Raw genomic sequence first — 13,532 nt, 5'->3', positions numbered from 1 at the left:
CTAAGCCACCCTTTGTTTACATGTGAACAATACTTGACACTAGTCCAACTTCCTAAAGCCAGTTCTCAGAGTGAACAGAACCTCTGACACCCCGGTTTATATCTGTCAGCCAGAGATGTTGGCCAGCGATCAGGATGGTGTGTTGAAGCGACAGGTAATTGGAAGATCAGGGTCTTTTTTGCGGACAAAACACACCAACTTGTTCCCTGGCCAAAATCTGTTTCAGACTTGTTCAGTGCTCTAATGAAACTCAATGCAAGGTAGAAGAACAGCAGCTAATTTTCTGCTTGGGAATGCTGTGGCATTCTGGACTCAATATTGAGTTGAGCATCTTTAGGGCTTGAGTTCTTCCTTATCCTTACCCCAACCCTCACCCGCCAGTCCTTGTTATCCCAGTTTGCTACTACATACAATCCATTGTTAGCTACTAACAGTCCCCATTAATAGCTATTCATGCTGCTAGCTGGATTGGTATCAACTCCTAAATCTGTCCAACTGTTCTCCCCTCTGTTCGGGTTCTGCGACCACCTAGCTTTTCCTTCTTAACTCCTCCCCCTCTGCTATCTTGTGCATATAAATCTACATTTTCCTAGCTACCATCAATTCTGACGAAATGTCACTGGACTCGAAGCATTAATTTTTGATTTCTTTCCACAGATGCTGCCAGACTTGCTGAGCTTTTCCAGCAATTTGTTTTTGTTTCTGATTTACAGCGTCCACAGTTCTTTCGGTTTATGTTGAGATTTCTGTTCAGTCATCTAAAGTTTTCATGAGTATGATTGTGTTGTATAGTTGAAGCTCCAACAGTGTCACAATGTACATCAACAACCTGGTCAGCTAACTCAGTGCAGGGATTGAATATGGGGTCTCCGAATCTGTAAGGATGAATTATAACTCTTGTTCTTTATAGCTAAGCCTGGGCTCTATCAACTTCTAGAGAGGTCTACACCAACAGTTTAATGAAGGCACTACCTGCTTATAAATGGTTTCAGCGCTTTTCCACTGATTGGAGCCATATCCATTGGCATTTGTCTTGAAGTTGATAGCCAATAAGAATAGTCATTTCTTGATGCATAGTTACAGACATCATTTACATCACAGAACAAAAATGGCATGACACTGAATCTTGGCAAGCAACTCCCAGCAGCTCCTGAAAGCCACAAAAACACAGCATGTACACTTAACAAAGAAACTCAAAACTGCATTATTTGTAAATCAGATGGATTGGATTTACACAAATACACAAGTAACCATTCTAGTTAATCATTGTTTCTAGTGCTGCTGTTAAATGCTATTATAAAGTTGATGGTTTAGTCTCAAAATTGTGTAATTTACCTCTCCCTTAAATATATGGCAGAGAAAGCAATGTGTGAATTCAAACATTTTAGGAAAATGCACAACAACACAAATATTTGACTACTTGTGCTTGAATGCAATATTGGCATTTTCTGTGTGGCCCTTCATTACGTTAAAATTGATGTGCAGCAGTTTTTTTTTAAAACACATTTCAAAATGTAACATTAATTCGATCAGAACTGAATTAACATACCTAAATCTTGTCCATATGCACGTTTGTTACCTTGCACGTAGAGGAGAGAATAACCAATGTATAGCTGTTTAGTGTTGCCTGGGCACAAAGGTATCTCTGTAGTTTGACTATGACGTGTAAAAACAAAACCTTGGATATCTGTTCCTGTTGGTCCAGGGTGACCCCTGTTTCCTTCCTGTCCCTGGGGACCTGGATAGCCCTTTGGTCCTAATTTTAAACAATAATAACACTTGTTCAATTTGCAGCAGGACAATGAGGTTATAGCCTTATTTTTTGGAATATGCTTTTACTTACTCATTACACTGGTACATTGTTCTCTCAATACCTGTATAAAACTGGTCTCAAATGTATTTGCCTATTTACAACTTATGAAGGACATAGCGAGTGTGTGGGGAAGTCTAGTTATGAATCTGTCTTGCTAAATTTTGAAAAGCACGTTACAATGTGGTCTTTATTGTCACAGTGGAGATTCCTTCACTGAATAATAGAAGAACATTTCGAACACTAGGTCATAGTTTTAGGCTAAGGGGTGACAGATTAGAAGAAATACGGAGAAGGAACTTTTACCAAAGGATTATGAATGTACTTGAGTGCAGTGGATGCCGGACACTGAATACATTGAAGGAGAAGATTGATAAATTTAGTTAGTGAAAAGTTAAAGGGTTATGGGGATGGGGCCAGGAAATAGATGAGGCTGAGGTAAGATTAGCAAGCCGCAGGTTAAGGGGTTGAATTGCTTGCTCCTAGTTTTTATGTTCTTATGTACTACGAAGAGGGGGTAACTCCACATTAACTCCGTCCATCCAATGGAAAGGGAGTGGTTACAATTTATAATGAGATAGTAAGACATTTCACTTCCACAATCATATTTCCTGGAGTCTTCTGCTGCAGAATTTAGTGACAGCTTCATGAATCATTGCAGATCTAGACATTGTATTGGACCCTTCTGTAATTTTAATAGCACACTAGACAGACCATGCGCTATGCCTATCCCTTTCAACATACATGCTTATAAAGAAGTCCAAATCTAGGTACACAGGTTAAAACAAAAGATAGCCTTGAAGAAATCAATAAAGCATTTGGTAGAAGCTTCTGTACTCAGACACTGGTGAAAATGTAGAACTCATTATCATGGTGAGTGGCTGAGTGATGAGTGTAGACATATCGAAAGGGAAGCTTAAAAAGCATGAGAGAGAAAGATTTCAGAAATGTTAACAGGCAAATTTAACTAAGTTAGCAGGAGGCATGTGCAGACCATGAATCCTATTATACAGGGAATCTCTGACTTATGGGGATCAAGACTAGAGTGGTGCTGGAAAAGCACAGCAGGTCAGGCAGCATCCAAGGAGCAGGAACATCGATATTTCAAGCAAAGGCCCTTCATCAGGAATGATCCTGGGAGTTTCAGGGGTGGAGAGATAAATGGGTGGGGGTGGGGGGGTAAGACAGCTGAGACTGCAATAGGTTGATGGAGGTGGGCGTGAAGGTGATAGGTCGGAGTGGAGGGTGGAGCGGATTAACAGATGGAACAGGTCATGAGGATGGTGCTAAGCTGGATGGTTGGAATTGGGGTAAGGTGGAAGGAGGGAAAATGAGGAAACTGGTGAAGTCCACATTGATGCCATGCGGTTGAAGGGTCCCGAGACGGAAGATGAAACGTTCTTCCTCCAGGCGTCTGGTGGTAAGGGAGTGGTGATGAAGGAGGCCGAGAACCTGCATGTCCTCAGCAGAGTGGGAGGGGGAGTTGAAATGTTCAGCCACGGGGTGATGGGGCTGATTGGTGCAGGTGTCCTGGAGATGTTCTCTGAAACGCTCTGCAAGTAGGTGTCCAGTTTCCCCAATGTAGAGGAGACTGCATCAGGAGCAATGATACAATAAATGACGTGTGGAAGTCCAGATGAAACTTTGATGGATGTGGAAGACTCCTTTGAGGCCTTGGACGGAGGTGAGGGAGGAGGTGTGGGTGCAGGTTTTGCAATTCCTGCGGTGGCAGGGGAAGGTGCCAGGAGGGGAGGGTGGGTTGTTAGGGGGCATGGACCTGACCAGGTAGTTGTGGAGGGAACGATCTTTACTGAAAGCAGATAGGGGTGAGAAGGGAAATATGTCTCTGGTGGTGGGGTCCTTTTAAAGGTAGCGGATATGGCGAAGGATGATGCGATGTATGCGGAGGTTCGTGGGGTGAAAGGTGAGGACTGGGGTGGGGTTCTGTCCTTGTTGCGGTTGGAAGGGTGGGGTTCGAGGGCAGAGGTGCGGGAAGTGGATGAGATGTGCTGGAGGGCATCATCAACCACGTGGGAGGGGAAATTGCTGTCTTTAAAGAAGGAGGCCATCTGGGTGTGTTCTGTGGTGGAACTGGTCCTCCTTGGAGCAGTTACAGTGGAGGCAAAGGAATTGGGAATAAGGGATAGCATTTTTGCAGGAGGTAGGGAGGGAAGAGGTGTAATCCAAGTAGCTGTGGAAGTTGGTGGGTTTGTAGAAAATGTTGGTGTTGTGTGGGTCACCGTTGATGGAGATGGAGAGGCCAGGAAGGGGAGAGAGTTTCAGAGATGGTCGAGGTGAATTTAGATTGGGATGGAATGTGTTGGTGAAGTTGATCAAGTGTTTAATCTCCTCATGGGAACACTAGGTGGCGCCGATGCAGTCATTAATGTAGTGCAGGAAAAGGTGCGGAGTGCTGCCGGTGTAACTCCGGAAGATAGACTCTTCCATGTAGCTGACAGAGAGGCATAGCTGAGGCCCATGTGGTTGTCCATGGCTGCCCCTTTCGTCTGGAGAAAGTGGGAGGATTGGAAGGAGACATTGTTGAGGGTGAGGACCAGTTCAGCCAAACGAATAAGAATGTCAGTGGAAAGGTATTGGTGTGGATGTCGGGAGGAAGAAACGGAGGTCTTGGAGCCCTGGTTATGGCAGATGGAGCTGCAAAGGGACTGGATATCCATGTTGAAGATAAGGTGTTTGGGGCCAGGGAAACGGAAGTGTTGAAGGAGGTGGAGGGCAAGAGTAGTGTCCAATCGTACTTGGGGAATTCCTGGATCAGGGGGCTAGAACAGTATTGAGGTAGGTGGAGATGAATTCGGTGGGGCAGGAGCAGGAGCAGGCTTAGATGATGGGATGGCTGGGGTAGTCAGGCTTGTGGATCTTGGGTAGGAGGTAGAATTGGGCGCTGTAGGGTTCCTGAACTATGAGGTTGGAAGCTGTGGGTGGGAGATCCCCTTAGTTGATGAGGTTGTGTTCAGTCTGGGAGATGATGGTTTGATGGTGGGAGGTGAGGTCATAGTTAAGGGAGCATTAGGAGAAGGTCTCTTTGAGTTGGCGCCTAGCTTCAGTGGTGTAGAGGTCAGTGCGCCAAACTATCCATGTCTGCTGGTTTGATGGTGAGGTTGGTGTTGGAGCAGAGGGAGGGTGAGAGGTTGGAGTGGGGGAGGGGATAAATAGGTTGAGGCAGTCAATGTCACGGCAGCAGTTGGAAATAAAGAGATTAAGAGCGGGTAACAGACTTGCATGGGGCGTCCAGGTGGATGGAGTGCATTGGAAGGGTTCCTCAGAAGATGGGCGGGTGTCTTGATTGAAAAAGTAAGCTCGGGGGCAGTAGGAGAAGTGTTCGATGTCACAACATGCATTGAATTCATTGATACATGGATGGAGGGGGATGAAGGTAAGGCTTTTGCTGAGGACTGATCATTCATCCTCAGTGAGGGGGAGGTTTGGGGGGATGGTGAAAACTCGGCAGGGCTGGGGGCTTGGACCTGGTATAGGGCTGGAGCTGGGAGTGGGGACGGAGAATTTGACTAGAGTTCGTGTGGTAGTGGGAGGACCGGGGGGGTGACATTATTTGTGGAAGTGATGCTCACCCCGGGGTTGGTGACAGTGGGATTCATGGGGAGGTGTCGGCGGTGTGCAGGTGAGAGGTGTAAAGTGAGGGGGGGAAGTGGTTGCGACGATGACATCTGTGGAAGCGGAACTGGCAGAACACGTGGCGTCAGTGATGACATGGAGGACAGAAGTGACAAAACTTGTGGTGTAGGTGGATCATAAATCTCTGATTTATGATCATCCAATTCACTCATACTTATAAACATGATCCCATAGAGGGGTGTACTTTTAAATATCAGCATATGAACATTTCCTATGAAATAACTCCACAGAGGCTGGTATCCCATCATCCACTCACCCTTTGTTTACAAGGTGCATATTCTTGACACTGGTCCGACTTCCTCAGCACTCTGAATGAACAGAATCTCTGACACTCTTGTTTATATCTGTCAGCCAAGGCTCCCTGATTGGACCAGATTAACACCTCCAATTGGGAAACTCTACCTGGCTGACATTGTTACAATCACTACATCTGTACTTATGATTGGCTGCTTTATATTGTCCTGCATTGTATTCTGAATTGTGTAGAAATCAACTCATGAATGGATTCAGGAATGGAACCTGGGGATTGCCTGTATTGTAAAGTTCTACATATAACTTGGTGGCCAGTAGAGGGAGGTTCAAAATGTGAACTTGGCGCCAAAAGAAGACGATCTGCTTATCTGTATTTATGTATAATGTCTTAGGCTGCTGACTTAACCACCAACACCACACCCCACCCCACAATAGCCACCCTATACCTCTGGGAACATACTGATCCTGTAATATAACTTTGTTGTGGTTCTGTTCGCCGAGCTGGGAATTTGTGTTGCAGACGTTTCGTCCCCTGTCTAGGTGACATCCTCAGTGCTTGGGAGCCTCCTGTGAAGCACTTCTGTGATCTTTCCTCCAGCATTTGTAGTGGTTTGAATTTGTCGCTTCCGGTTTTCAGTTCCAGCTGTCCGCTGCAGTGGTCGGTATATTGGGTCCAGGTCGATGTGCTTATTGATTGAATCTGTGGATGACTGCCATGCCTCTAGGAATTCCCTGGCTGCTCTCTGTTTGGCTTGTCCTATAATAGTAGTGTTGTCACAGTCAAATTCATGTTGCTTGTCATCTGCGTGTGTGGCTACTAAGGACAGCTGGTCATGTCGTTTCGTGGCTCGTTGGTGTTCATGGATGGGGATCGTTAGCTGTCTTCCTGTTTGTCCTATGTAGTGTTTTGTGCAGTCCTTGCATGGGATTTTGTACACTACGTTGGTTTTGCTCATGCTGGGTATTGGGTCCTTCGTTCTGATGAGTCGTTGTCTGAGAATGGCAGTTAGTTTGTGTGCTGTTATGAGTCCTAGTGGTCGCAGTAGTCCGGCTGTCAGTTCAGAAATGCCCTTGATGTATGGTAGTGTGGCTAGTCCTTTGGGTTGCAGCATGTCCTCGTTCCATTGTCTTTCCCTTAGGCATCTGTTGATGAAATTGCGAGGGTATCCGTTTTTGGCGAATACATTGTATAGGTGTTCTTCTTCCTCTTTTTGCAGTTCTGGTGTACTGCAGTGTGTTGTGGCCCTTTTGAATAGTGTCTTGATGCAAATTCTTTTGTGTGCGTTGGGGTGGTTGCTTTCGAAGCAACCACCCCAACACACACAAAAGAATTTGCATCAAGACACTATTCAAAAGGGCCACAACACACTGCAGTACACCAGAATTGCAAAAAGAGGAAGAAGAACACCTATACAATGTATTCGCCAAAAATGAATACCCGCGCAATTTCATCAACAGATGCCTAAGGGAAAGACAACGGAACGAGGACATGCTGCAACCCAAAGGACTAGCCACACTACCATACATCAAGGGCATTTCAGAACTGACAGCCGGACTACTGCGACCACTAGGACTCATAAAAGCACACAAACTAACAGCCATTCTCAGACAACGACTCATCAGAACGAAGGACCCGATACCCAGAATGAGCAAAACCAACGTAGTGTACAAATTCCCATGCAAGGACTGCACAAAACACTACATAGGACAAACAGGAAGACAGCTAACGATCCCCATCCATGAACACCAACTAGCCACGAAACGACATGACCAGCTGTCCTTAGTAGCCACACACGCAGATGACAAGCAACATGAATTCGACTGTGACAACACTACTATTATAGGACAAGCCAAACAGAGAACAGCCAGGGAATTCCTAGAGGCATGGTAGTCATCCACAGATTCAATCAATAAGCACATCGACCTGGACCCAATATACCGACCACTGCAGCGGACAGTTGGAACTGACAACCAGAAGCAGCAGAATTAAACCACTACAAATGCCGGAGGAAAGAACACAGAAGCGCTTCACAGGAGGCTCCCAAGCACTGAGGATGTCACCTAGACAGGGGACGAAACGTCTGCAACACAAATTCCCAGCTCAGCGAACAGAACCACAACAACGAGCACCTGAGCTACAAATCTTCTCACAAACTTTGAATATACCTTTCTGCCATTGAAGGTCTCAAACTGCCCACTATTGCCCTCTAAATTAAAATAAGATGTGTTTTTCTGTAGTGATTGTGTCATAATATCTCTGAACAGGTTGATTAAGATTTAGCTAGAATAAATCTGAAATGAAAATATCTCCCTCTCACTGTCCTCCCTTCCCAATTAATAATAATAATTATTAAGAATTACTCATTGTCATTTGAAACTTGCCTCATTTACCTTGTTGTCCAGGAAATCCTGGTGAGCCCTTTGATCCTGGACGTCCCATACCACCAGGAGGCCCATTACGACCAAGTGAACCAGTTGGACCTTGGCTACCTGTTTGTAAAAGATAACACAGTATTATGTTACTGTAGCAATTTGCATTTACATGTCATAATATTTCAACATCTCATAATATTTCATCATGAGGCACCATTGACACAGTGAAAGCAGAAGTTTGGATGCTGACTAAAAAGTTCATTTTTTAATGAGGCTCTTAAAAGTGTACAGGAGAGTGGAGAGGTTCAGAAAAGGAATTCCAGAGCTTAGGGCCTACACAGCCGTGGGTGTAAATGGCAGCAGTAAAGCTAGAGAAAATGGATGTTTAAGAGGTCAGACGAGGAATACACAACTCTTGGGGGATTGTAGGACTGGTAGACGACTAGAAGGATAAGGAAGAACAGCCATGAAGGTATTTGAGCCAATATAGGCCGACAAGCAAAGGGAGAATGCTTGAATGGAACTTTGTATGGGTCAAGATTTGAAGAATAGATATTTGAATGGGTTGATGTTTTTAAAGGATAGAGAATGGAAAGCCAACCAGGGTAGAAGTTGAATATTGGAGACTAGGCATAACAAAAGCTTTAGAGAAAGTGAGGACTGCAGATGCTGGAGGTCAGAGTCGAGAGTATGGTGCTGAAAAAGCACAGCACGTCAGGCAGCATCCAAGGGGCAGGGGAATCGACATTTTGGGCAAAAGCCCGTCATCAGGAATCAACGGAAGCTTTGATGACTGTTTTGTTTGCAGACTAGCTGAGGTGGGAGTCGAGGTGGGTCCTGTTTTAGTCAGGAAAATGAGCTCCTTTTGTGACAGAGAAGAAACTGAATTGGAAGCTCAGCTCAAGATGAAATGGGAGATTACGTGCAATGGTCTGAAAGGAAATTCAAGTGGTTTGTAAGATGGATAAATGACGCATAGCTGCCAATTTCCAGCCAAACAATGTTTTAAAAAAATTTTTAATTAGATTTATAATGTGAATGTTCCATTACTTGCTGCTCAGTAGTGGCTAGCTACTGAGAGGTTAGGAATAATGGATATTTGACTTTCCATCCAGATGTAAGACTGATGTCGCAGATGAATTGTCTCAATATGGAAGCAACTGCATTTCATTTCCACTGAAATGCTAGTTTTCCATTGTTCAAAATTTGTAAACCTACTCCAGAGTGCTAAATCTTCAAAGATAAAGAGGGATGACACAAATAGTAGATAATAAATAGGAAAAAGATGAAAGCATGATCAAATGAATATGAGTTTAGATATTTATTTAGACCCCTTTTTTGCCTGAATCTGCACATACCAGAGCATGGAGACTGGAGATTTTGATCAAATGTATGTCTGGACCTTCATAGAATAATGTTTTAGTGAACTTTGGCGACAATTTGATATCTAATGAAAGCTTGCTATTTTCCAGCACAATTTGAAATAGTTATGGGAGGAAGGAATGACTGTGCTTGAGTTGCTTGAGTTATAATTATGTTGCAGCAGAAGTGCTTCATAAGACCATAAGAAATAGGAGTAGGCCATTTTGGTCCCTTGAGCCTGCTCCACTATTCAATAGGATCGTGGATAATCCTGTACCTAGTAGCTCCAAATTCGGGTAATTTAAGATTGAAGTTAGCTAGCATTATAACTGGCAAGTAAGTTCATAAGATTAGGCCATTCAGCCTATTGAGTCTGCTCCGCCATTAAATCATGGATGATATGCTCCTCATCCCCATTTTCCTGCCTTCTCTCCATATCTCTCCAACTCATTACCAATTCAAAATCTGTCTAACTCCTCCTGAACTTTACTCACTGTCTCAGCATCCACCACACTTTGGGGTAACGAATTCCACAGATTCACACCCCTTTGGAAGAAGGAGTTTCTCCTCAACTCAGTTTTAAATTCATTACCCCTTATCCTAAGACTATGACTCATGTCCTGGAATGCCCTTCAAGAGGAAGCTAGATTAGAGTGGTGCTGGAAAAGCACAGGTCAGGCAGCATCCGAGGAGCAGGAAAATCAACGTTTCGGGCAAATGCCTTTCATCAGGAATAGAGCTGTACTTCTGATGAAGGCTTTTTCCCGAAACATCGATTTTCCTGCTCCTCGGATGCTGCCTGACCTGCTGTGCTTCTCCAGCACCACTCTAATCTAGACTCTGGTTTCCAGTATCTGCAGTCCTTGTTTTTACCTACAAGAGGAAGCATCCACTCCACGTCTATTTTATCCACAACTTTTATTATCTTGAATACCTCAATTCGACTTCCCCACATTCTTCTAAATTCCAGAGAGTACAGGCCTAAACTGTTCAATCTCTTTTCACATGACAAACCCCTCATCTTTGGGATCAATCTAGTTAACCTCTAAACTGGCTTCAATAAGGGACACCTTTCCTCAAATAAGGGACCAAAATTGTGCACAATACTCCAGATTCAGTCTCACCAATACCTTGTTTGGTGCAACAATACTTCCTTATCTTTATATTATATTCCTTTAGCTATAAAAGTCAACATTCAGTTTCCTTTCGTTATTCTGGATGTAAGTTTGTTCACTGAGCTGGAAGGTTTGTTTTCAGACGTTTCGTAACCATACAATATAACTACGTTAGGAGTGGCAGATGGGATTTAATGTGGAGAAGTGCATTTGGGTCATTAAACTGGTTTGTTTTCAGACGTTTTGTTACCATACTCAGTAACATCATCACTTAGCCTCCAGTGAAGCACTGGTGGTATGGCCTGCTTTTTATTTATGTGTTTAAGTTTCCTTGGGTTTGGTGATGTTATTTCCTGTGATGATGTCATTTCCTGTTCTTTTTCTCAGGGGTGGTAAATGAGATCCAAGTCAATGTATTTGTTGATAGATTTCTGTTTGGAATGCCATGCTTCTAGGAATTCTCATGTGTATCTCTGTTTGGCTTGTCCTAGGATGGATGTGTTGTCCCAGTCAAAGTGGTGTCCTTCCTTATGTAAGGATACTGGTGAGAGTGGGTCATGTCTTTTTGTGGCTAGTTGACATTCATGTATCCTGATGGCTAGTTTTCTGCCCTGTTTGTCCAATGTAGTGTTTTACCACCTCCTGAGAAAAAGAACTGGAAGTGACATCGCAACAGGAAATGACATCACCAATTCCAAGGGAACCTAAACACACAAATAAAAAGCGGGCCATACCACCAGTGGTTCAGCAGAGGCTCACTGATGGTGTTACTGGGTATGGTAACGAATGTCTGAAAACAAACCAGTGTTTTGACCCAAACGCACTGCTCCATGTTAAACCCCGTCTGCCACATTTTGGCCCACTCCTAACCTATTTATATTCATTTGTAACATTCTTACTTCCTCATTACAATATACTGTCTCGCCTATTTTTGTGTTGTCTGCAAATTTGGCTATAGAGCCTTCTATCCCCATATGAAATTCATTAATGTAGATTGTAAATAGCTGGGGTCCAAGGACTGAACCACGTGGCACCCCACTAGTCACATCTTGCCATCCAGAAAAAAAAATCCCAACTCTCTGTCTTCTGTCCATCAGCCAGTCACCTATCTGGGCTAATAAATTACCCCAATCCCATGTGATCCAACCTTGTGAATTAATCTTTGGTGTGGCATCTTATCAAACGCCTTCCAGAAGCCCAGATAAATTACACCTACAGCATCACCATTATCCACCTTGCTTGTTACATTTTCGAAGAACTCTAGCGAATTAGTCCAATATAATTTTCCCTTCATAAAACTATGCTGACTCTGTTGGATAGCATCTTGACTTTTATGCCTCTCCATGTGAACAAATTTCTGAAAAATGTGCTAATGCATTATCTTTATGTTCCTCATTAATGTGTGCAAGGACTCTTATTTATTTCAAGTGGCTGAGAGTGATGCTGAAATGTAATGGGACCCAATATAACATTCAGACTCATTTTGGGTACAGGACAAAGCCTTACAAAATTTATTAATTTTATGTTTTCATCTGAAATTGCCAAAATAAGTTCAGTTTTTCATCACAATGAGTTTACAGTATTTGTGAGAATTGCCCCTGAGTAAGATTCAAATTTTAGGTTCCCTTAGGGTTTTGAAAGTACCGATGCATCCAGGTGGTCCAGGAGATCCAGGAGTTCCACTTTGTCCTTCAGACCCCTGTGGACCCGGGAGTCCGGAATCGCCCTTTAGAGGTGTTGTTGGCATAACAGATGGCAACCCTTCTGGACCTAAGAGCAAACATAAGTACTTACAGATGAAACAGAATCAATTCCAAAAAGATGCAATTAAATTTGGTTCAATGCATGTCTAAATACTTTAAAAGTGCTCATAAATTCAAACTACAATCAAGAATATAATAAATACAAAGGCCTGAAATATCCCTTGATTGTACTTCTAGAAAAATTACCAATTTTCATTTTTCTCTTGGCGAATGAACTGCAGAATACCATAATAACAATTTTGCAGCTTTGATTCCCTACTTCGTAGAAGCATGTTCAATGCAAACTGGCCAATTGGCACTGAGTATTGGATACCTTAGCAGAGGTATTACAATGTGCTTTACTAAACTCAATTTCAAAAATTAAAACCTGCTTATAATCCTGTGTGGGACTTTATTACACTCATCTTTCTAATGCTTATCTTACGTAGCATAGATTTCCTTTTGGGTTTTGAATGCACCAATACTGCAAAAATAAACAGCTAGAAATTTTAACTGACTTTAATATTTTCTTTCCCATTCTTTGCTCCTGTTAACTTGTAAGGTTACCTGGTTGTCCAGGCAATCCTGACAATCCTGCATCTCCAGTCTGGCCTTTGACTCCTTTGTCACCTTGTAAACCTGTAGTTTTAAAAAAACATTGAATGAGAAATAAATAGAATATGCAGTACATAAACAAACTAATCCCCCCACCAACTAGCCCATTAGGACCTGAAGAATATTAGTTCATTGATCATGACATCGAATCCCACTACGTTTCCTACTTCTAATGTAATTTCAATGCAAATGGAAAATCTCATTTTCTAGAAAGTGTCACTGCAATTTGCTGTAAGAGCCTCAGTAAGCTGGTTTTTCACTGAGAAAATTCATACACTACTGACTTTATACTGTTTTATGCCAAAAGCATCTTTATGAATGAATTTCCTCAATAGTTTATGCCATGTTTTTCCTTTTACCACTTAATTCTATAGCATCAATCTCCCCATCAGCCTTCACAAATCTTAATTAGAGTGTGTTTCCTAGATTCACACAAATTGTGCTTTAATGTAGATCTACAACAAAAAAAAAGCAGTGGAAAGCAAAGCCAGCTGATTGATAGGCATTTGAGACTTTTGGATCAGTTTAGTAATTCTCTTAGAGATCTTCATTGAATATTTGAGCTGAGACTGCATTTTACTCTCTGCTATTTTGTCAGGGGTTGCGAAC

General features: G+C 42.9%; 1 protein-coding gene across 1 annotated transcript in view; it reads right to left on the bottom strand.

The window, feature by feature from the left end:
• Positions 1-13,532, bottom strand: part of LOC140478663 (uncharacterized) — a 298,481-nt gene that overhangs the window by 25,106 nt on the left and 259,843 nt on the right. Inside the window, exons 45-49 of the mRNA XM_072571895.1 lie at positions 12,876-12,947; positions 12,211-12,336; positions 8,108-8,206; positions 1,550-1,756; positions 973-1,150 (exon numbers count right to left, since the gene is read on the bottom strand). Coding sequence (XP_072427996.1) covers positions 973-1,150; positions 1,550-1,756; positions 8,108-8,206; positions 12,211-12,336; positions 12,876-12,947 — 682 coding nt within the window. The remainder of the gene's footprint in view (positions 1-972; positions 1,151-1,549; positions 1,757-8,107; positions 8,207-12,210; positions 12,337-12,875; positions 12,948-13,532) is intronic.

Source organism: Chiloscyllium punctatum, chromosome 6, assembly GCF_047496795.1.
Source record: "Chiloscyllium punctatum isolate Juve2018m chromosome 6, sChiPun1.3, whole genome shotgun sequence".
Lineage (NCBI taxonomy): Eukaryota > Metazoa > Chordata > Chondrichthyes > Orectolobiformes > Hemiscylliidae > Chiloscyllium > Chiloscyllium punctatum.
The sequence above is the reverse complement of the archived record's forward strand: the minus strand, read 5'-3'. Positions and strand labels throughout refer to the sequence as shown.